The 25,598-nt window shown below is 43.4% G+C and overlaps 1 protein-coding gene across 1 annotated transcript in view; it reads left to right on the plus strand.

Moving 5' to 3' along the window:
- The window catches only part of LOC137531888 (putative N-acetylated-alpha-linked acidic dipeptidase), a 217,217-nt gene that overhangs the window by 128,721 nt on the left and 62,898 nt on the right, over positions 1-25,598 (plus strand). Inside the window, exons 10-11 of the mRNA XM_068251892.1 lie at positions 5,446-5,528; positions 21,417-21,480. Of these exons, the coding sequence (XP_068107993.1) occupies positions 5,446-5,528; positions 21,417-21,480 (147 nt within the window). The remainder of the gene's footprint in view (positions 1-5,445; positions 5,529-21,416; positions 21,481-25,598) is intronic.

The following is a 25,598-nucleotide window of genomic DNA, read 5'->3' on the forward strand; positions in this document are numbered from 1 at the left end:
CAGAGAATATGAGAAGAGATGTCAGTGCATGCGACAATCACTAGATTAACAGGCTAAGTGAAAATGTAAAAAAAAAAAAAAGTAAGAAGGGTTACTGTCATGTCCCATGACTTTGTGATTTATTTATATTGATCTGTGTTGACACTCTGCTGCCCCCTACTGTCCATTATCTTTGTTTGTTAATGCAGAGATTTATTGTACTGTATAATTTTCCCCTTCTCAGCTCCTGTAGTTAGACTTGTGATGCTTAACTCCTCCCACTCTGCTGTGAGGAGCCATTTTATGCCAGTACATGATTGTATGCAGAAGTCTCTCTGTACCTGGTCAAAGTATCGTCTTTTACCTATTGAATTGTTCACTTACAAGATCTGGAGTGTGAAGAATAAACACTTAGACCTTTCTTCGTGTCAATTTGATCGAGTTAAGCTGTCTGATGAGACTGTAAAGGAGTGAGTCATACTATTACAGGTCAGTCACACACACAGAGTAAGCTGCCTCAGTAATATCTACACTCACTGCCAGCATAGCCGAGTCAGAACAGTAAAAGACGGCTTGCCATTACAGAAGAAACTGTCTCACAGAGCTGTAAGCCAGTTACAGCTCCAGCAGCATACAGTCAGGAACTAACAGTGTCAGCCCAAATCATCAGTGTGTGTGTGAAGAGGACAGCTGCATCTCTGACACAGCTCACCTACCTCACACAGCTACAGGCCTTTCCCCTCTGCTCTGCCATAGCTGTCTGTCACCATGTCTCAAGAGGACTCTACAGAGGGTGAGGCACAACTCCAGTCAGTGCAAGAGGAAAGCACAGATCCAAGTCTGCAGTCTAGTGACACAGGAAAGAGGCTCACTAAGCCAACTCGGAAGGTGAAAGAAAATCTAGAAAGTTCTAGACAAAGTCTCTCATCAAAAGTTACAACTTCATGGGAAGAAGTGCTGACTCACTCTAATTCAGTATCTCAGTTCACAAATGATGTGTCATCTCTAGAATCAGCTCTAGGACTGCTATCTAAAGCATTTCAACAGTACAAAGATGTAAGTGAAAATTACATTATGATTCTGCAAAGACTAAATGCAGAAGATGCATTAAATGAACTAAGAAGTTTTCAAATCCTGAATTCTGAAAGAGAAAGCCTAGTATTACAAATCCAGTCTAAAGCAGAGGCCAAAATCAATCAACTTCGCAAAGCACAATCTCACACATCTGTTTCCAGCAAGCAGTCAAATCGGTCAAAATCACGATCATCGAAATCACGATCATCAAAGTATTCAAGTATCAGCGAGCAACTTATAAAGGCACGTGCAGATTCAGAAGCCCTTAAAATACAGTCTGCCTTTGCACAAAGAAAAGCAGAAATGGAAATTGATGCAGCTCGCAAAAAGGCAGAAATAGCAATCCTGGAACAACAATGTGCGCACGCCACAGCAATGGCAAGGCTGAAGGTTCTAGAGCAAGCTGCCAATGAGTGCGATGAGGTTAATACAATTTTAAGCGAAATTCAAGAGGAGGATGCCCTTAAACTAACAAGAGACTATGTTCTGAACCATCAAAGTGAACCGTCGGTTGGTTTAGATGTGCCTCGCAATACAAACATTCTTCAAGACCAACGGAAGATTGATTCTTCTGCCCCACCTCATACCGAAGATCACAACAGTACATTACCTACTTGCCATCCTGATCCTTCCTCATATGCCACAGTGAACCAAGGCCCTTGGCCTCAGCAAGCTCAGCACTTAAATGCTCATGTGCAATCTTATTTGACAGCAAGTCAAATACCTGCCAACCCAGCAGTCCCATACTCACATGCAACTAGGCCTATGGACTTTAAACCAGCTCCTGAGCTGAATGCCTATGCAGTCCCTTACATCCCAGCATCTGTTCGCCACAACACCACAAATAATGCATTCAATGCCACTCAGCCTGCAAACTCATTCCCAAAGTCAGAGAGAACAGATATGTCAGAGTTTGCTAGGTTTATGATTCGCCGGGAGCTTACCAAGACAAGCCTGACAAAGTTTGATGATCTGCCGGAGAATTATAGAGCCTGGAAGTATGCCTTCAAAGGTGCAATTAGTGACCTTGGCATCACTGCAGCTGAAGAGCTAGACCTTCTCATCCGGTGGCTAGGCCCACAATCTTCAGAACGTGTAAAGAGACTCAGATCAGTTCACCTCTGTAATCCTACAGGAGGCCTCAAAGCTGCTTGGGACCGACTAGAGCAGAGCTTTGGCAGCCCTGAGGTTATAGAAAATGCCTTGCTCAAACGTTTGAAGAACTTTCCAAACATATCCAGCAAAGACAGCCTGAGATTTCAGGAGCTCAGCGACCTCCTTCTAGAACTTCAGCTGGCTAAGCAAGACACTCACCTACCAGGCCTCAGTTACCTGGACACATCTCAGGGAGTGAACCCCATTGTCTCCAAGCTGCCTTACAATATTCAAGAGAAGTGGTCTGGATTAGGGTCAAGGTACAAAAGACAGTATCAAGTCTCCTTTCCTCCTTTTTCTTACTTCTGTGAGTTCATCAGAGACATTGCAGAGATCAAGAACGATCCAAGCTTCTCCTACTGTCAACCCAATTCCCCTGGTCCACCTCCTGCTAAATCTGACAGCTCTCACCCCGACTATACAAGCTGTAAATATCCAGTATCAGTAAAGAAGACTGATGTCCTCCCCACACCTTCAACTACTCCAGTTGAAAGCAATCTGGGTGACAAGATTGAAGACCCTAATTGCCTATGTCCTATTCACAAGGCACCACATGCCCTCAAAAAGTGTATTGGCTTCAGAAAGAAACCACTTCAAGAACGCAAGGAGCTTCTTAAAAGATTTGGAGTGTGTTTCAGATGTTGTGCTTCTACTGAGCACCTTGCCAAGGACTGCAAAATTTCCATTAAGTGCAAAGACTGTGGCTGTGAAGATCATGTACAAGCACTCCATCCATCTCAGCTCAATCTTACACAGCCTGCAGATTCTTCCACAGTGACAGCGCATGGCGGGGAGAGTGCCAGTCAAACAGGACCTCACACATCAGTATCATCTTCATGCACAGAGGTCTGCGGTGATAATCTCCATGCCAAGTCCTGTGCGAAGATATGTTTAGTCAATGTATACCCCAGCGACCAACCAGAAAAGACTCTAAGAGTATACGCTATTCTCGATGATCAGAGTAATCAATCGCTAGCTAAGTCAGAACTCTTTGATCATTTCAAGCTAAAGGGAGAACTTTATCCTTATACCCTAGGAACCTGTAGTGGTATTACAGAGGTCTCTGGAAGAAGAACCAGTGGACTGATGGTATCTTCTCTTCAGGGCAATCTAGAGCTTCCCTTACCAACACTCATGGAGTGTCACCAGATTCCATTTAATAGAGAAGAAATTCCTACTCCTGAAGCGGTTCTTCATCATCCCCATTTAAGGCCTATAGCCAGTGAAATACCAGCCCTTGACAAAAACGCAAAGATCTTGCTCTTGCTCGGCAGAGACATCCTCAAGGTGCACAAGGTGCGCCAGCAAATAAATGGTCCAGATGATGCTCCATTTGCCCAGCGCCTTGACTTAGGGTGGGTTGTCATAGGAAATGTTTGCATAGACAACATGAAAGGGCATACCAATGTTTCCTCATTCAAGACCTGCATCTTGCCAAATGGTCGCAACACTTCTCTTGAGCCATGCCCACACCATTACCAGGAAAAGGAAAGGCTGAGCTGCAGCAAGTGGCAGCATGACCAACAGAGTAACGTGAACACCTTTCTGTCCTGGGATGACACCCTTGGATCAACAGTGATTCATTCAACAAGTGAAGACAGTAAACAAATACCTTCAAGGGAACATAGACAAGCTCTCAGTCTCATGGTCAGTATATTTGCTCAAGATGATTCAAACATCCAGAAATTAATGGAAATCTTCCTACCTGAAGACCAAGCAATTAACTTGCAAGACCGAGATCATAGCTCTGATATTCCTCCTACACAGCGCAGCCTTTGTGATATCAATCTTGATGCCTTCAAGTTTCAGGTGCTATCTTATGAAAAACCCTTCTCCAAGTGGGCACTGCTGTCTGTAGTGAACACCAACTATGACCCTCTCGAGTTCATAACCCCTGTCACCACTCAAGGAAAGATACTGTTTGGACAATTTATTGTAGAAAATATAGACCGGGACACTTCATTACCCAATTGGAAACAACTATCAGAGACATGGAAGAAATCTCTGGAGGCATTACAGCAACTCCAGGTCCCCTTCTGTTATGCTATCAGCTCCCTAACAGCTCTTACCAGAAGGGAAATCCACATCTCACCTAATGCATTGATTGAAATCATAGCAGCAGTGGTCTACTTCAGGAACTCAGGAGCCTACAATATTTCCTACGGCTCAGAGCGAAGCTCATCCCAACCAGTTACAGAATTGGCGCCTCCTTTGCCAAGGGAAGAAATCACATAAAGGAACTTTGTCTCCTCATCACGGCGGGGAGCTTAATGCCACAGGCGGGGAGCTTAATGCCACAGACTATGTCATGACTTTCCTTGAACACCTATATACTTTTCCACTTGGATTACAATGGAGTGGTGGAAGTTTGGCCATGTGCGGCTTCCCCAGCCCGAAGATGGGTTTCTTCAAAGTATTTGTTGACTATTGGCCTCAAGTTTTCGCTGTAGACTTTATAGTTGGTGCTGTTTACCATTGCATTGTGTTATGTTTCTTGTTTTTCAGATCACCAGACCCATGGATTGAACAGTTATTCCAAGAACTTTAGTGTAATAACACTTTGTGTATTGTGAAATCTAAAAGATTTCAGGCGGGGAGTGTCATGTCCCATGACTTTGTGATTTATTTATATTGATCTGTGTTGACACTCTGCTGCCCCCTACTGTCCATTATCTTTGTTTGTTAATGCAGAGATTTATTGTACTGTATAATTTTCCCCTTCTCAGCTCCTGTAGTTAGACTTGTGATGCTTAACTCCTCCCACTCTGCTGTGAGGAGCCATTTTATGCCAGTACATGATTGTATGCAGAAGTCTCTCTGTACCTGGTCAAAGTATCGTCTTTTACCTATTGAATTGTTCACTTACAAGATCTGGAGTGTGAAGAATAAACACTTAGACCTTTCTTCGTGTCAATTTGATCGAGTTAAGCTGTCTGATGAGACTGTAAAGGAGTGAGTCATACTATTACAGGTCAGTCACACACACAGAGTAAGCTGCCTCAGTAATATCTACACTCACTGCCAGCATAGCCGAGTCAGAACAGTTACTGTCTTGTGGCGTTACTCATGCATCCAACCTCCATCACTGAACTCAGAGGTACTGTCTCCTCCCAGGATGTGAAGAAAGTTAGCAGAATTTATGATATTTTTGCTGCTATGATATATGCAAATAAATATTTGCTATTTATATATCAAAAGACAAGTTGATTTGATTTCTCATTTACTGGCTGCTGACAGGCTGGCGCCCGCGAAGGTCCATCTTGTTCTGCAGTTGGGGAGCAGAGGAATATGGTTTAATCGGATCAACAGAATGGGTGGAAGTAAGTATTGTGCCCTTAAAATTAAATCTTTTTTTTCTCTAATCAATGCTTTCAGAATAATGACATTACCAAGATAGGTATTTGACAAAGGCCTATACGAGATTGGAGTTGGTGAATTCCCCTTTAAGTTGTTTTGCTCCCAGTTACTGTCTAAACTCCAAGCAAGCTTGGTTGGTCCCCACAGCAATATATATTTTTGCAAAAGTAGACACATAGCCTTATGTCAATGTCCCAGCTGCAGGCACAGAATTCTGTGCTTGCTCGGTGTAGCGTATACTATACAGTGGTGTGAAAAACTATTTGCCCCCTTCCTGATTTCTTATTCTTTTGCATGTTTGTCACACTTAAATGTTTCTGCTCATTAAAAACCGTTAACTATTAGTCAAAGATAACATAATTGAACACAAAATGCAGTTTTAAATGATGGTTTTTATTATTTAGTGAGAAAAATAACTCAAAACCTACATGGCCCTGTGTGAAAAAGAAATTGCCCCCTGAACCTAATAACTGGTTGGGCCACCCTTAGCAGCAATAACTGCAATCAAGCGTTTGCGATAACTTGCAACGAGTCTTTTACAGCGCTCTGGAGGAATTTTAGCCCACTCATCTTTGCAGAATTGTTGTAATTCAGCTTCATTTGAGGGTTTTCTAGCATGAACCGCCTTTTTAAGGTCATGCCACAACATCTCAATAGGATTCAGGTCAGGACTTTGACTAGGCCACTCCAAAGTCTTCATTTTGTTTTTCTTCAGCCATTCAGAGGTGGATTTGCTGGTGTGTTTTGGGTCATTGTCCTGCTGCAGCACCCAAGATCGCTTCAGCTTGAGTTGACAAACAGATGGCCGGACATTCTCCTTCAGGATTTTTTGGTAGACAGTAGAATTCATGGTTCCATCTATCACAGCAAGCCTTCCACGTCCTGAAGCAGCAAAACAACCCCAGACCATCACACTACCACCACCATATTTTACTGTTGGTATGATGTTCTTTTGCTGAAATGCTGTGTTACTTCTACGCCAGATGTAACGGGACACGCACCTTCCAAAAAGTTCAACTTTTGTCTCGTCGGTTCACAAGGTATTTTCCCAAAAGTCTTGCCAATCATTGAGATGTTTTTTTAGCAAAATTGAGACGAGCCTTAATGTTCTTTTTGCTTAAAAGTTGTTTGCGCCTTGGATATTTGCCATGCAGACCGTTTTTGCCCAGTCTCTTTCTTATGGTGGAGTCATGAACAATGACCTTAATTGAGGCAAGTGAGGCCTGCAGTTCTTTAGGTGTTGTCCTGGGGTCTTTTGTGGCCTCTCGGATGAGTTTTCTCTGCGCTCTTGGGGTAATTTTGGTCGGCCAGCCACTCCTGGGAAGGTTCATCACTGTTCCATGTTTTTGCTATTTGTGGATAATGGCTCTCTCTGTGGTTTGCTGGAGTCCCAAACTTTTAGAAATGGCTTTATAACCTTTACCAGACTGATAGATCTCAATTACAGTACTTTTGTTCTCATTTGTTCCTGAATTTCTTTGGATCTTGGCATGATGTCTAGCTTTTGAAGTGCTTTTGGTCTACTTCTCTGTGTCAGATAGCTCCTATTTAAGTGATTTCTTGATTGAAACAGGTGTGGCAGTAATCAGGCCTGGGGGTGACTACAGAAATTGAACTCAGGTGTGATAAACCACAGTTAAGTTATTTTTTAACAAGGGGGGCAATCACTTTTTCACACAGGGCCATGTAGATTTGGAGTTGTTTTTTCTCACTAAATAATAAAAACCATCATTTAAAACTGCATTTTGTGTTCAATTATGTTATCTTTGACTAATAGTTAACGGTTTTTGATGAGCGGAAACATTTAAGTGTGACAAACATGCAAAAGAATAAGAAATCAGGAAGGGGGCAAATAGTTTTTCACACCACTGTACGTGCCAAGAGCATCTGGCAGCTCTTCAGGTACAGATACCAAAATGCACTTATCTCACACTTACTTAAAATCATAAATGTACGAATTATACATGTTAGTGTTATTAAAGCGTATGCAACCTGAAAATGGACACAGCTGTGTTTAAAGTGCAACTAAACTGACTTTTGACATGGGGCAGTGCCGCCATCAAACATTTCTGGGCACAATACTGAGCAGACCTACTGCCACCTCCACCCCCTCATGCCAAAATAATTTGTAGGAAAAAACTCTTTGCTAAGTTGCGCTCTGCTGCGCATGTGCCGGCCTGCTGTGTGCCTCCTTGATCACACTCCCGTGGCCAGTATTGCTCTCACTATATTAAGACTCATAGCTGCACATGCACAGGAAGCAGATCAAGGAAGGGAACTGGGAGGACAGCAAGAGACCAACAAGCCTATGGGAAATGGAAGAAGTTTTACTTACCTAGAGTTTCTTCCAGCCCCTAGAGGCCTATCAGTTCCAGTTCTGCAGTTCCACCACCCTTCATGGTGCCACTGACCTCTCTGTAACACTGTCGACACAAGCTGGGTCGTTGGCTTCTGTGCATGCATGGACGACTTTGCGCACCTCTCACAATAGAGCAAAAAAAAAAAAAAAAAAGAATAAGGAAAAGAAAAAACTTTAGCAAAATATAATTTGTTTAAATTGCCAGCAAATGTTATTTTCTTTATTACTGCTAAACAACAGCCTTTATGTAGTCTTATAACTGGTATACAAATAGGTAATCGGGAATACAGTATATTTCCTAGGGCTGGATTTACCATAAGGCATGGTAGGCACATGCCTACAGGCACCTGGTGATGGAAAGGCGGCTCACTCCCTTCCCTGAGTGCTTCTCTCTTGCCTTACCTAAGCACAGTCCTGATGAGTGTAAAATAGAATTGACTCACCCTGCGCTTTGCATTTCACAGAGCAGGGTGAGTAAGAGATCTCCCTTCAGTCAGGGGCACCACCAGCTGCTTAATACTGAGGTTCCTCTAGCTACCTAATACTTGAGGGAACCTCTAGCTACCTAATATTTGGGGCACCTCTAGCTATTTAATATTGAGGGTACTTATAGCTACCTAATACTAAGTGGCACCTGTAGCTACCTACGATGGGCAAGGGAAGTAAGGGAGAAGTGACTGGGACAGACAGCACACTTGCGGGGCGGTTCGGCTGGGGTTTGTAGGTTCATGGAGGACAGAGTCTAAGGTGCCAGGACATCTGTGCCTATAGGCTCTTGTGAGGTAAAGCCGGGCCTGTCAGGGCTGCATATCTGTATTTTTTACATTACTTCAACTGGTTCTGTTTCCACAGCATTTATTAGATAAACATTCACATTGAAAACACATTATTAATGTATTTTGTCATTCAAGTTAAATATATTGATTTTTAATAACTCCGGTTATCAGTTTAATTTCCTTCTGCTTGCATTAGTGCTGGTTTTGTGGTTTCCTGCTATTGAGTTTGCTCATTTCTGCTGCTAATTGTTTGCCACAACCCACCACTCCCCCTGTCTGTTCAAAGGACTCTTAACAAGTCAAAGGAAGTACAAGTGTGATCCAAATGTACTAGGCTTTTCTGTATCACATGTGTGCATACATGTACACGATCCTGATATGTAAGAACCTCTGAGTTAAATGTCTTTTATTGACTTACTCTGCTAAAGGAGTCATTAAGTGTGCAGCAGGAGAGAAGCAGATATACCTTTATTTTCAAGTGTTGCCCTATGACAATATCTGATGTGCTCCTTAGGTTCAGCTGATACAGTGAAATTAAAACCCCTCTATTTAGGGCTACATAAACACTTTGCAATTGCGAAGACTGAGGCCCTTTGCACACTGGCATTGTGAACCTGCATTGTGCTACCATTTCTTACCGCAAGGTGCCACAAGGGCAATGTACTGGTAAGGTAGTGGAGCCTTACAGAGTTAATGCCGTGCAACAAGAGCATCGCTCTGCAAATGCACACACCCAGTGTAAAACTGGTCTGAAAAAAAACCCCAGGAATAAAAAAATATTTTTTGCCCTACTGCTGTGTTTTTGAGTGATTTCTGGGAGATTAGTTTTATAAGAGTAATCTCTAGGTGGGTTATCTAGAATGGGAAAAATATCCTAAATGAACAATAATCTCACCATTGAGGTCTATAGTCAAAATTAAAAGTGATGGGTTGCTAACATTTTTCCTAGTTCCAGGGCAGACATACTTTTGCTGCCTAGGGCCAGTTTATTTGTTTTTTGTGGACACCGGGCCTCCCCCCCCCCCCCCCCCATCTTTTCTTGAGAAGTTCCTGCTCAAGCATAGCAGCTTCCCTATCAGGGGCTTACCGTAACTACAATTTATGATTCCTCTAGCAAAAGTTTAATGAAGCCCCCTCCCTATGCACGAACCCGATTTCGGGCACGCGTTACGACGCACGTCATGACAGCGAGTTGTTGTGCTGCAGCGCTTTAGCGCCACTAGTTCTAAATCATGCAACAAGAAAACTCTTGCGTCCTGCGATTATTAATGTTCCCACAGGCGATACAACTTAACGCTCTGAAATGCTTTAGCTAATCAATAGACTTTTGTGTTACCTTGCTTGTCGCATCCTATGTGCGGTCCGTCAGAATGGACGGCACAGCACCTAGTGGGAAAGGAGCCTGAACAGGGAGTGATCTACAGTTCAGTGGCCCAGCAAAAGGGATAAAGCTGTTTCTACTGTACTTTGGACCTTGGACTACGGGAGCCCAACTTCAACTTCTGTATTAGCTCTTCATTGGTGCTATGCTGGTAATGATCACCTCTGTGTAGCAATCTCCCCTACGAACCAGGAAAAAAGGGCGCAGGAGCCCTTATGGAAAAAAATGGTGCCGCCATAGGCGACTGTAATGAAAGCCACATTTTGTTGCATTGTTTGTTGCACAAGGAAATTTGGGCGCATGGCAGTGGCCGTTAGCAGGTGCCTCAGGGTGCTGAATTTTACCTTCTTTGCCGCAAATCTTGGCTGTTTGCCGCAAGTCTTGGCTGCTTTAAAGGTAAATTTGGGCACCCGGAGGCCTTCATAGCCGCATATTGTGGCATTGCAGAAGGTGGGAGTAGCTTTAGAAAGGGGATTTAGGGTTAGGCACCACCACGGGGGGAATAAGGTTTAAGCACCACCAGAGGGTCTTAGGGTTAGGCACCACCGGGGTAGGGCGGGTCTTAGGGTTAGACACCACCAGGCAAGGGTTCTGTGTGAGACTAGGGTTAGGTTTAGCCATAGTTAATTATCACTAAATATTAACGATATTTTACTAGTGGCAATCCCCTGCACCCTTTTTTTCCAGGCACCTTTATTTCATGTATCCCTTCCCTGCCCTGCTTACACCTCTCTTGACTCTGCATCTATCCTTGGCTTGTTATGTATAAAGGTCGTGAGGGGGCTCAATGTAATACCTGCACTGTGGCCCCTGACATGAGGGAGATCCTTGCTCAAGGATGGGTGGGAGGAGTCACTCTAATTTAGGGCTTGTACAAGAAATCAAGCATCTACAGCTTCCCCCCTCTCCTTAATGCACATAGAGAAGAGCTGCCACTTTTTAATAACTCCAAGTTCTTAGCTTCTTTTAAAACGACCTTTAAAGGAGTCATCAATCAATCCTTCCCCCTAATCTACTTGCCTGGAACTTCTTCCAGCCCCTTGCAGCTGACATGTCCCACGCCGCTGTTCCGCTCTCAGCCGCTGGCCGGGAGCCCTGCATGGTGTCTGGCCAGGCCATCCTCACCTGCGCAAGCGCCACTGTACAGTCCTGACAATGTGGACTTGATTGACAGTGGTGCAGGCGCAGTAGAGAATGGCCTGGCGAGACACCATGCGGGGATCCCATGCCGGCGGCTGAGAGCGGAGCTGCGGCGTGGGACTTGTCAGCTGCAAGGGGCTGGAGGAAGCCCCAGGTAAGTAGATCCGAGGGTAGGGGAGATTGCTTGATGACTCCTTTAAAATAGCAAGGGTAGCAAAGCAGTAGAATTGGTACCAAAGCGGTTAACAATCTGCTTATATAGCTGTTTTATATACAATTCATGAAACAAAACTGAGCAAAGTCTTTTCATTGCTTTATAAAAAGGAAAAAAAAAACACAGTCCGTAGGCATTTAAACAAGCAGCAAGTGGAAAATGATCTCCCTAAATAACATCACAAAAGAATCTATAAGCCCCATTGCGCTCTTTGACTTTACCTCCCTGAGTGCAACAAAGCCAGTGTAAGTCAATGGAAGATTTTTTTACCTTACAGTTTCTCTTTAGACTACCTCTTACAGCTTTTTGAAGGTGTTTTTCTTGCTTTTTTTCTTTTTGAAGTTTTCATCAGTTCACTACTGCGTGATGAAGTATTAGGTGTTTGTGTGACTAATTACATATACTGGGCAGTTTATATTTTAAACATAGTATTAAAAAGTAGATATTCTCAGGTATTAAGCACTTACTGAACCGGAGTTATTCAGTCCAACTGCCCAATTACATCGTGCAAATGAGCAAGGAGGGTGACCGGCATCTTTAAATCGATCCTTTCAAGGGAGCTCTTTTGTAAAGCATACAAGGGATATTCCCCCATGAGGAAATTGACTTGTCTAAAATCTGCCAGATCTGTCTGCTTTTTATACCTATTGTAAGTGAAAGCAAAATAGGAAAAAAGTAATTTATGCTGCATTTTACTCTTGAAGAAATGTATATTTACATGTATGTATACATGTATGTATGTATGTATACATACATACATTCGTATGTATGCGTCATGTAAAAATGTTAACATTTTTACATGACGGTTGTCCTTTAACCAGTTACCCTCAAGATAATAGCCATATTTTTATGAAAACTGGAATGTATGGCTAAACCTTCCATTAAAGGATATCCAAGGTAAATCAATAACAATGGATTTACTTACCTGGAGCTTCTTCCAGCCCCTAGAGTTCTCGTCTGTCCCTCGCCGCAGCTGCAGTCTGCTTGTTGGTCTCACCGGTAGAGATGGGCCGAACCTCCGATTTTAGGTTCGCGAACCCTGTTCGCGAACTTCTGCGAAAGGTTCGGTTCGCGAAAAAGTTTGCGAACCGCAATAGACTTCAATGGGGAGGCGAACTTTCAAAGTTTTAAAAAATTCTATCAACTGGAAAAATGATAGAAAACATGTTTCAAAAGCTCTAATACCTGGAGCCCCACCTAATTGAGTGAAATACACATCACTGCTGGAGGACCCACCCACCCACCCTCCCTCCCTCCTCCAAGCAAGGTCCTTTATACCATTTGCCTACCTACACTAATTAGTTATGGGACAGCTGCTACACACTCTGCTAGGGAAATTTTAATTGGCCTCCTCCCACCTCCCTTCTACCTATTCCCTCCTCCCTCCTACCAGAGGGAGGAGGGTCTCTTCTGCCAGAGAATTATACTATTTTAAAAACCAGTATACATCATACCATAGCTGGTACATCATACCATAGCTGGGAATACATACATGAGTATACATCATACCATAGCTGGGGATACATACATGAGTATACATCATACTATAGCTAGGAATCGAACCCAGATCTCACTGTGTGGTGGGCACGTCACCCTAAGCACTGTACCACTACAGAAGTAAGTGAAGCTAGCCTAAAATTTAACATTTATGCTCAATGCAATAGAACCATTAGGTTGCTTAAAGGAGAACTGTAGTGAGAGGTATATGGAGGCTGCCATATTGATTTCCTTTTAAGCTATACCAGTTGCCTGGCAGCCCTGCTGATCTATTTGGCTGCAGTAATAATAATAATCCAAACATTTGTATAGTGCTTTTCTCCTGTCGGACTCAAAGTGCTCAAGAGCTGCAAGCCACAGGGACACGCTCAAGAGGCCACCCTGCAGTGTTAGGGAGTCTTGCCTTGAACTCCTTACTGAATAGGTACTTGACCTAGCCAGGATTCAAACCCTGGTCTCCCATGTCAAAGGCAGAGCCCTTAACCAGTACACTATCCAGCCACTGTAGTGTGAATCACACCAGAAACAAGCATGCAGCTAATCTTGTCAGATCTTACAAAAATGTCAAACACCAGATCTGCTGCATGCTTGTTCAGGGTCTAGGGCTAAAAGTATTGGAGGCAGAGGATCTGCAGGATAGCCAGGTAACTGGTATTGCTTAAAAGGAAATCAATATGGTAGCCTCCATATACCTTTCACTACAGTTCTCCTTTAAAGGGAACCTTAACTGAGAATGATATGGATGTTTCCTGTAAACAATACCAGTTGCCTGGCAGTCCAGCTGATCTTTGTGACTGCAATAGTGGCTGAATCACACCCTGAAACAAGCATGCAGCTAATCCAGTCTGACTTCAGTCAGAGCACCTGATCTGCATGCTTGTTCAGGGGCTGTGGCTAAAAGTATTAGAGACACAGGATCAGCAGGCGATTCAGGCAACTGGTATTATTTTAAAAGGAAAAATCCATATCCTTCTCCGTTTAGGTTCCCTTTAAGGATTTGTAGCATAAAAGCCAACTCACATTGGCTGGGATTTGAACCTGGGTCTCACTGTATGGTGGACAAGCACACTAACCACTATACCAACTGAAGCTGGCCTGAAATTGCTGGCCATGCAGCAGATCTGGTGTTTGACATTTTTGTAAGATCTGACAAGATTAGCTGCATGCTTGTTTCTGGTGTGATTCACACTACAGTGGCTGGATAGTGTACTGGTTAAGGGCTCTGCCTTTGACATGGAAGACCAGGGTTTGAATCCTGGCTAGGTCAAGTACCTATTCAGTAAGGAGTTCAAGGCAAGACTCCCTAACACTGCAGGGTGGCCTCTTGAGCGCGTCCCTGTGGCTTGCAGCTCTTGAGCGCTTTGAGTCCGACAGGAGAAAAGCACTATACAAATGTTTGGATTATTATTATTACTGCAGCCAAATAGATCAGCAGGGCTGCCAGGCAACTGGTATAGCTTAAAAGGAAATCAATATGGCAGCCTCCATATACCTCTCACTACAGTTCTACTTTAAGCAACCTAATGGTTCTATTGCATTGAGCATAAATGTTAAATTTTAGGCTAGCTTCACTTACTTCTGTAGTGGTACACATGGCCGGATTTCTGGCAAGGCCACATAGGCCATGGCCTAGGGCACCAGATAAACAAGGGGCGGCCTGCAGACAGTGGGCATTATTTGCAGGGCATTATTTGCAAGTGTCCAAACAAATGAAAGTGGTCAGGATAACTGCACTATTAGTACCAGCTGGCATCTGCCTGTACTGTGCTACAGGCAGCTGCAGTCCGTTAACCAAACGTTTGTGAACAGTGTGTGACTAGCAAAACGTCAGACCTTGACCAATGACATAGCAGCAGCTGCAGGCAGTTACAGAAGGCCGGGTCTCACGCACTTGGTGTGGGGGATGAAAGAACCAGGGGCAGCACCAGCAAATAGTACAGAATACAGAAGGCAGCCTCTCACAGTACCCATTTCTTAATTATTGATTGGCCAGCACTGTTACCCTGAAAACAGCAGTGGGTACAGGACTCAGTTTTACGTGTTGCTGACCCCACCCAATGTCCAATGGTGAGCCACTTTTGACTATGTGTGTGTGTGGTGGAAGGCTCCCACCACGCCCATCACCTGTAGATCGCTTGATTGACCAGTTCCCCCATCTGACATGATTGATTCACTTCACGTTGCCATGGAGACCTCGGCACTAGCCCCAATAGTGGACACCATCGGCCCAAAAATTTTTGGATTGGTGTGTGTGGAGAGAGGTGGTAGGAACGGTTTCGGTTGGGGCGGCTGGTAATAGTCGGCCTTGGGCGGTAAGAAGTACAAATCCGGCCCTGGTGGTACAGTGCTTAGGGTGACGTGCCCACCACACAGTGAGATCTGGGTTCGATTCCTAGCTATGGTATGATGTATACTCATGTATGTATCCCCAGCTATGGTATGATGTATACTCATGTATGTATTCCCAGCTATGGTATGATGTACCAGCTATGGTATGATGTATACTGGTTTTTAAAATAGTATAATTCCCTGGCAGAAGAGACCCTCCTCCCTCCGGTAGAAGGGAGGACAATTAAAATCTCCCTAGCAGAGTGTGTAGCAGCTGTCCCATAACTAATTAGTGTAGGCAGACAACTGAGTCAAATGGTATAAAGGACCTAGCTTGAAGGGAGGGTGGGCGGATTCTCTAGCCCTGAAAGCAGTGTGTTTGACAATAACATGTCTGCTGACAGTGAAATGGAGGGTAAAAATTTTGCTCAATACAGCAGTATGGGGCGAATCGAACTTCCGCAAAAGTTCGCCTGATGCAGGCGAACGCGAACCCCCAAAGTTCGCCTGGAACCGTTCGCAGGTGAACCGTTCGGCCCATCTCTACGTCACCGGCAGGCTCTGAAGTATCGCCGACCCCAGCAGGTCGGCATCTTATGCACATGTGCTTGCGTACATCCGCACCCTGCATGACTGTGTCATCAGGAGCGTACTGCACACAAGCGCAGTATGCTCCCGGTGACGGCACGGGTGCTTGTCTGCACATGTGCAGAAGATGCTGACCCGTTGGGGATACTTCAGAGCCTGCCAGGGGGACCAGCGAGGAGACCAAATCTGCGGCGAAGGACAGATGAGGGGCTGGAAGTAAGGTAAGTCAATTGATTTTTATTGATTTATTGATAACTTGTCTATATATCTTATCTAAAGTTTAGATAGTTTACACAGCATATCCCGCTGCAAACAGCTTCAAAAGTTTATGATTATTTATTCCTGTGATACAATGAGGGCAACCATGTTCTGTTTGTCACATTGTCACAGGCTGAGGGCTGGAGATGCTTTCAGCTTGCCTGTCTGTAAATTCTGTCCCCACTCCTCCTCCCTTCTTCCATCTGCCTCTGAAATCAATGGCTAGTAACCTCATCCTCCTCCTGCCCAGACTGCGCTCCCATAAGCCCTTGCTACAGTGCCAAGGCACAAAATGAGCTGTGGATGAGGCTTGTTTAGTTTATAGTGAATTAGAGTGTTAAAACAAAACAAAAAAATTTATTTGGCTTGAGGAATGCCCTATAAACTATATGAAAGGAACACAATTAAAGGGGCACTACAGCGAAAAACTGTAAAATTTAAAATATGTGCAAACATATACAAATAAGAAGTACATTTTTTCCTGAGTAAAATGAGCCATAAATTACATTTCTCCTATAATGCTGTCACTTACAGTAAGCAGTAGAAATTTGACAGAAGTGACAGGTTTTGGACTAATCCATCTCTTCATAGGGGATTCTCAGCGAGGCTTTTATTCTTTATAAAGATATTCCCTAAAAAGGATTAAAACAATGATGCTGGCCAGCTTCCCTGCTCCCTACACAGTTTTTTTTGGCAGTTGGACAGAGCAACTGCCATTCACAAAGTGCTTTTGATAATAAATATATCCCTAAGAATCCCCTATAAAGAGATGGACTAGTCCAAAATCTGTCACTTCTGTCAGATTTCTACTACCTACTGTAAGTGACAGCAACATAGGAGAAAAGTAATTTATGTCTCATTTTACTCTGGAAAAAATGTACTTCTTATTTGTGTATGTTTGCACATATTTTAAATTTTACAGTTTTCACTGTAGCACCCCTTTAAGCAATGAGTAAAAGTTTATCTTGGATCCACTTTAAGATCCCACTTATTGTCACAATTTCCATTTAAATCTAGGTATAATATAACCAACTTTGTCACCGCCTAAGACTAAGATTGGTTGATTCCATTACATTCTACTCTCCTTTCTTTGAAACCAGTAAGACGTTTAATTTCAGCTCTTTCTTTGTTACCTTTGTTTGATTGTTTCATACCTTCATCTTCATATAAGATAACAAGCATTAATACATTGAAGAGGCACTGTAGTGACAATATAATAGAAAGCAGTAAATTATTCAGGATACCCATTTTCCTGTTCTCAGCATCAGAAACACGTCCTATACAGGTAGTCCCCGGTTAACGATTGAAATAGGGACTGTAGGTTCGTTCTTAACCTGAATCTGTTCTTAGGTTGGAACATTGTGCCATCTCTTTCCCCTGTACCTCCTCTGTGCCTCCAGTGCCCCCCTCTGTGTCACCTCTGCCCTTTGTACCTGTTTCTGCAAGTTTAAAAGCCATTTTTTCTTAGATTTTTTTAAAATCGATTTTCTCAAAAACTACAAGTCCAGTTTGAAACATTTTTTTTTACTTGTTCCCATGGAAACAGAGAATCCATGCCGTTCGTAAGTCGGGGACTACTTGTATGTACCTCCTGGCCCACAACTACTTTATGTTTGACGGCAGTTTCTTCCTCCAGAGGCGGGGTGCCTCTATGGGCGCTAAATTCTCACCATCCCTTGCCAATCTTTATATGGGGTGGTGGGAGGAGTGCCACATTTTTGGGGGAGACTGCCGTCTGCTCTAGAGTGTTGTGTGGTACGGGAGGTACATCGACGACCTTTTGATTATCTGGAGGGGCGACGCTTCAGGCGCAGCATGTTTGGTTGAATATTTCAACCAGAAAAATTTGAACTTACAGTTCACTTATATGGCTGACATTGTTTCCATCAATTACCTGGTTATTACATTGAGTGGGGATGCCGACACTGGATTTGTTAACACCTGTACATATACGAAATCGTGTAGTGGCAATGCCACTCTCAGAGCGGATAGTTGTCATCCAGCACACACTATCCGCGGCATTCCTGTCGGTGAGTTTATCAGAGCCAGACGGAATTGTTCTAGGGAAGAGAATCTATCTGGGGAGCTAGTCATTGTTGAAAAACGCCTGAGGGCACGAGGTTACCCCCCAAGGACAATCAAGAGGGGGAGACTTAGAGCCATGGAAAGAAGCCAGATTGAGCTGTTACAGAGTGACAGTCATTTGGCTCGCGACCAACTAAAACTAACCTTTGTGACCACCTATTCAGTGGAGTACAGGCGTGTGACCAACATCATTTCTAAATACCTCCCTATTTTGGAAGGGGATGTTGGTCTTTCGCCTGTCCTGAGGGGTGGCGTGAGATTTTCCAGCAGACGGGCTCCCACTTTGGGGCAGAAGCTCTCTCCTAGTTTGTTTACATCCGGTACCACTACGGACACTTGGTTGGCAGTTAAGGGGTCCTTTAGATGTACCGTTGCGATATGTAGATATTGCCACCTACACTACAAAACAAGAACGTCTGTCTCTGCCTCAAATGACCGCCGTTATGATCTTAAGCAGTTTATTAATTGTGGCACCCGCTATGAAGTATATCTTATTGACTGCACTTGTTGCTCAATTCAATATGGCGGGTGCTCTACCAGGCCTTTGAGACAGAGAATAGCCGAACACTACTTGGGGGCGGGATAGTCCACTACTAAAATTTCGAATGTAGCAAAACATTTTAGGGATGTACATGGTGGGGACATGACGGGTTTCCGTTTTCAGGGTGTGGAGAGGGTTACGTTACCGAAGAGAGGGGGCGATTTATGTAAAATTCTTCTCAAAAGAGAGGCAATGTGGATATATTGCCTGGGGACCAGGCTGCCCCATGGCTTAAACGCCTGGTGGAATCTAGCATTTATTACTTAAATGGCTACCAATGGTCTCGATTCTCCCGATTTTATGTACCCTATCCTGGTATGATGGATTCCATTTGCCAACATAGTTGTGTGGACTCCACTTACCAATATGGTTGTGTTGCCTCATCTATACTTATTAGACTTTTGTCCATTATCGCTGTTTTTTATTTACTTTTTATTAGTATTCTTGTATTTTTTATAAATTTTTCTTATTCGCTTTTATAAGGTATATTGTTTGGTATAACATTCACAAGAATGACTGCCTTTGTCTCCACCTCCATGTGGGGGTGGAGTTTTGATTGGTAAGAGTAGGACATCCCACTATTTATAGGGGGTTGTGGCCATTGTTCAATCAGCTATGATTAAGAGCTGAGGTAGCTCAAAACATGTTAGCTTATTGATGCATGTGTGTATTGCTATACTGGATACGTCCTAAATAAAGACTTTGAATCCTGGACAAGTGCGGACCTTCTTGCTGTGTACTGTGGGCCTTGCTGACCTGGCCGTGCACGGTCCAGCGATTGGTGGGTCGAGCGGTTTTCACACAGACTTCATCTGTATGTATATATTGCTGTAAATTGGTATTTAGCCCCACCCTCCCAGTGATTCCTAGCCTAGGCTTTTTAACTATGCGTAATTCTCCTCCCAAAGCATTTTGGGAGACCAGGTATTATTTTCGTTAGCTTTGGGATACTCAGAAACAGACATTCCGCAGAGCTGCACCTGCCTAAGACTAAAGATGTCACTACCGGTGATAAATTTCAGAATGTAAAGCAGGGTGAGGAAAGTTTTTACAATTGGCAAACACTGGCTAAATAATTTATAAATGAATATTGTAAGAAAAAAAAAAAAGTTGTATTCATTCTGTTATTTTCACCATTGTTCATCTGTAAGTTTGATGTAATTTGTCTTTTTCTACTAATACTACTTTGCCTTACTGTAGGATAACTATTGCTCATTGTTTATTAAGATTCATCATCAGATATATATATACATACACACATTTGTTATTAGTTATTAGTTCTCTTTACCATTAAAGAGACACTGAAGCGAAAAAAAAAATTATGATATTATGATTTGTATGTGTAGTACAGCTAAGAAATAAAACATTAAGATCAGATACATCAGTCTAATTGTTTCCAGTACAGGAAGAGTTAAGAAACTCCAGTTGTTATCTCTATGCAAACAAGCCATTAACTCTCCGACTAAGTCTTAAGGTGGCCATACAATGGCCCGATTCGTGGCCGTTTCGACAGCAGATTCGATCCTGGGATCGAATCTGCTGCCAATCGTTCGCGGTAAACGTACCCGCCGATCCGATTTCCTCCTGAAATCGGATCGGTCCGTCGATCGCGCCGTGCGGGAAATTACCCTCGATCGCCCGCGGGTAGGGAGCGCGTCGCTAGCGGCGGCCGATCCGGTATACATTACCTGAAGCTGGCTCCCGGGCATCTTCTCCGCGCTGCACGGCTCTGTTCCGGCTCCATCCCGGCGCTTCCTGTGTCACTCCGTGACCAGGAAGTTCAAATAGAGGGCGCTCAGGTAATGTATACGGGGGGGGAGGGGGGACAGGCGGCAGGAGTAGCTCAACAGATTGTGATCGGTTTCAGGCTGAAATCTATTCACAATCTCTTTGCAGTAAAGGCAGCCATACGATCCCTCTCTGATCAGATTCGATCAGATAGGGATCTGTCAGCTGGTCGATCTAATGGCAAATCGACCAGTGTATGGCTACCTTTAGTCGTGGAGAGGGCTGTTATCTGACTTTTATTATCTCAACTGTAAGTTAACTGTTTACTTTGTCTCTGCTAGAGGAGAGGTCATTACTTCACAGACTGCTCTGAAAGACTCATTTTGAATGCTGAGTGTTGTGTAATCTGCACATAATATAGAATGATGCAATGTTAGAAAAAACACTATATACCTGAAAATAAAAGTATGAGAATATTTTCTTTGCTGCTAATCTTCTAGTAATTATTCATAGTACACAACCAATTCACTATATCATATTTTTTTTTCGCTTCAGTGTCTCTTTAATGAAGCTTTTTTTTTTTTTTGAGCAAATTGCTCTTATTAATAGTGGGAAGAGCACTGGAAGCACACCAGCCACAAAACCGGAATGTTCTGCTCAATGTCAGGGCTATCCCCAAGCTTATCATGTACTTTCAGTAAGGAGTCATTGGGCAAGAGTTTGAGTTTGACAGGAGAAAAGTACTATAAAAATGTTGGAATTATTATTCATAAAAGAGCAGAAATGTGTTAATATTTCATACTGCCCATAAAGGAAACGTTTGCAAGTAGGTAAAAAAAATTGACTTTTTTTTACATGTTTACTTTACCTATAATACACATTGCTAAGGATAGTGAATGTAATGTTTTTCTTGTGTACCAGTGAAGCTGAGAATGACTGTACTTTGCCTTCCGCAGGAGATGGAGAAAGTCTTAGGCTCCCGGAGTGTTGCCTACATAAATTTGGACTGTGCTGTTATTGGTAAGGATAAATCACATGCTGGTTAACAAATTCATTATAGTGAATGTGTTGGACAGAATATTCCATTTGTACATGTAAAGAACTAGGCAGATACCTCTAGCAATGCTTATTTGATAGATTACAAAATTACTAAATGTATCATTCAAATAAAATTATTCAGGTGAAAAAGAGGTCTGTTTTTTATGTGAAACTGATTTGATGCCAAACTTTGGCTTATAGATTTCATTTTTAATTTTTAAGGCTGGTTCATATACAGCAGAAGTGTAACAATAACCATAGCAGCCATTAGTGACTCTTATGGGGCCCAGGAGTGCAGAGGGGCCCGTTGAGCCCTAATCTGCTAACTGCCACTTTCATTTCTGCGTCTTTTCCTCCCTGTGACCATTGGGCAATTGTAAGTGGTGGATTTTAAGGAAGGGTTGGATGCATTCAGAGTGTAGGGATTTGGGAAATGAGGGGGGGGCGGGGGTAGTAGTGATTATGGCCCGATCCAATTCACCTTTTCTCCAAGTTTTTTTTTTAGGGTATAATTTTCAACTTCTGTTTAAAACAACTTTTCAGCACTCTGCAATTGAAAAAGCACCAAACAGTAGGCGCAGCAGTACTGTCAGATATATTCTGGTTATTGTCTTGCTTGCTGGTGGCTTAAAAAGCATTTAATCGATAAGATATGAAATATCTCCTAGGAGAAAACTTAGTAGTAAAACAACATACATTGCAACGTCTATTTATATACATAAAGGAGGATGGAGGAGTGATGTCATTGCTTAAATATGGCTAGGTCTAGTGGCCCCTTACAAAATGTACTTTGGGGCCCCATGATTTGTAGTTTTGCCACATATTATACTCATCTATACATTATGTTAAGATCATCATTATTTTCACAATCTGGGCACTTTTACTTGTATACACTTATATGGGAGACACTTTAACCATTCTGCGACCGCCTCACCCAGAATTGCGGCCACAGTGTGGCTCTTCTGAGACCGCCTAACCCCGGATTGCATCATCTCGTGATGTACAAGATTTGCAGGGAACGAGCGCTCGCTCTGTGACTGTTCCCTGCAGGGGGAGAGAGGCGGCCACAGCAATCAGGCTGTTACCAAACAAAAAATACATTTATTTATATGTATAACGCTGCCATCTATTGCAGTGCTATACAGGGGACAGCTCTGTCGTTGAGCTGTCCCCAGGAGAGTCATGGAAACGGATCCCGCTCATAGGCTAATGCCTATGAGAGGTGATCTATATGACTGGATGTTGGGTGGGGGCGGGGGGGCAACATAAATTTAAATAAAATAGTTTTTTTTCAAAACAACAAACAAAAACAAATACATTAATTAAAAAAAACAAAAACATCACAGCAGCAATCAGATGCCACCAGTGCCACCATCAGACAGCTGCAGAGCACTGGATTGTGAAAAATGGCCTTGTCACTAAATTATAACAAAACTAAAGGGGGAAAAAAGAAAAGCTGCCTTCTAGGTATCCTGTTTACTTACATAGCTACCTGTCTAGGTATTTTTATTGTCTCACAATAGGATTATACCTCGTCAAGTCTCAGGAGTGCTACAGCAAAGAAAGGGGATGACAACCCTGTGGCACAGTTCTTTGCTGGTGCCAACTGCCAAGTGATGATGTCTACGCCGTGATGAAAGCTCCTAGACCATGCATTTAAAGGGTCATGTGAATTGTCCCTCACACACACTTTTACTTTTTTATGAGTTCAGATTAACAAATAAATAATAATAGTACCTTATATTCCTTTGAAGGGAATCCAAACCAAGTAAAATTATTTAAAATAAACATATGATGTACCTGCAAATGAATATTACATACCTTGACGACAGTTCCTCTCAGAAGCTCACCATTTTCTTCTTACAATGATTCCTTCCAGTTCTGACAAGATTTTGTCAGAACTGAAATATAGCAGTTGCTGTCAGTTATATAGCAGTTGCTGTCAGTTATAACTGAAAGGACAACTGATGAGCAAGGTAATGTCCATTTTTCCCTATGGCTCACAAGGGGCAATAGTGCAGTTTAACAGTGTGCTGACTAGAACGTTATTATGGGGTAATGGCTATTTCCAAAATGTCAGACAGAGAATTCCACTGATCAGTGTATAAACAGGACAGATGAGAGGAGAAAGAGATTGATAGGTAGACTACACGGGAGGTAAGTATGATGTGTGTATGTTTATTTTGACTTTTAATTTTCAGTTCAGGGTTGCTTTAAAGCAATGAATGATAGCGTAGTGGATAGCATTCTCGCCTTTCAGCACTGGCTCCCTGATTACAATCCAGGACACTATCTGCACAGAGTTTGTATGTTCTCGCATTGTCGGCATGGGTTTTCTTCAGGCAGTCCGGTTTCTGCCCACATCCCAAGAACACACAGATAAGTTAATTGGCTTCCCCCCTAAGTTGGCACTAGACTACAATGGACATATGACTGTGGTATGTCCATCAAGAGCTCCTCTGAGGGACAGTTTGTGACAAGAGTATATAAACTCTGTAAAAGCAATGTGGAAGATGTCAGCTCTATATAAACACTAAATAATAAAAATATGAGCACTTTCACGTATGATGAGGTGGAACAGGTTACCTTCCCTGCTGCTACCATTTCACCGTACTCGCTGTTCCCTATTGATCCACTGTCAAGTGCTTTCTTCTGCATTATCCTTTGTTCTGGATCTATTGACCAGCAGTCCATGAGCCCTTGGAGCAAATTACAGTTTATTTCTGTTTTGACTTGTGCAGGTAGTCAAGTAGTGATTAGTTTGTATGGCTACGAATTTTTCGTTTTTTTCTTGCTATGCTTTTTTTCTTCTCTAGTGAAAGTAATGTAGAATAAAATAAATAACAAAGAGGCCTCAGTCCTTTTTGTTGACATTTTCTCATAGGTAATTGTAGAAAAGGAATGCAGAAATAATGGTTGCCAGATTTTCTCCATAAAGACAAATCATCGCACTAATCAATATCTTACTATTTTTTTCATCCACTGTTTTGTTGTCGTAGAAAATCAATGAATAGAAGTTTGATTGCAGAAAACATGAATGTAGGTTCACATTTGAGATGATCGACTTTTTGTTATTACTTATCATGATGACTGTAATCATCAGGCTGCTGGTGGGCTACAATACCACTGTTATATATCTCTTTTAGGCTTTTAACCTTTAGTCAGGGCCAAAACCATCCTTCTACAGGACAAGCATACAGTGCACAGAATTCAGGCTACCAGAGCCAGAGCTTACTTGGTCAGCACACTTTTGTATGTGGGGACTCAACCATGGCCATGGCCTTGTCTCCTTGTGGAGGCTGCATAAGAAGAGATTAGGGTTAGGTGTGAGGAAGGGGGAAGCGCCAAAACCACCAATGAGAACAATGTCACACAGTGAAGTTTGCTTAGTTTGCCTTCTTAAAACAGAAGAAATTTACAATAATTCAGCTTTAAGTGAACATCTGTGGTTACACTTAATGCACAGCTGAAGCTTGTAAACTTTAGCAAGCCATATAGCCAAAACCCAGTACCCTATTCAGATGAGCAACCTGGTCCTCTTGGAGATCTAATGGCTCTAAAGACTAAGGTCAGAATATGTTATGACATATCTAAGATGGCGCTGTAGCAAGACGCCACGGCACACAGGGCTCCGGCTCTTTTTCTTCTGCTGCCCTTCTCCCCCGTCGTCCACTCGTCTTTCTGGGCGGGATGGACTCCTCTCATCCAGGGGACACAGGCAGGCCAGGCGCCGGCAGTCACGAGCTGCCGATCGGTTCGGGATAGGGCCGCCACCCACGTGGCTGGCCGCGGATCCCCATGCACGCCCATCTCCGGCTGCTCCGCATTTCCAACAGCACCCGCCGCTGTGGCAACCCAGGACGCCCAGCTACCACGACTGGGACATGGCCGCGTGCAGGACACCTGATGCGGGCCGGAGGTCACGGGAGGCCACTCGTTTTGGGATCGGGCCGCCACCCACGTGGCTGGCTGCGGTCCCCCGTGCACGCCGCTCCTGCTTCGCCCTCCAGCGAGCCAACGCCGCTGCCAGCGACAACGGCAGGCCAGGCGCCAGCGATCACGAGGGGCTGCTCGTTTTGGGATCACCTCCCCTCCCCAGT

This window comes from Hyperolius riggenbachi, chromosome 9 (assembly GCF_040937935.1).
Source record: "Hyperolius riggenbachi isolate aHypRig1 chromosome 9, aHypRig1.pri, whole genome shotgun sequence".
In the NCBI taxonomy this organism is placed as follows: domain Eukaryota; kingdom Metazoa; phylum Chordata; class Amphibia; order Anura; family Hyperoliidae; genus Hyperolius; species Hyperolius riggenbachi.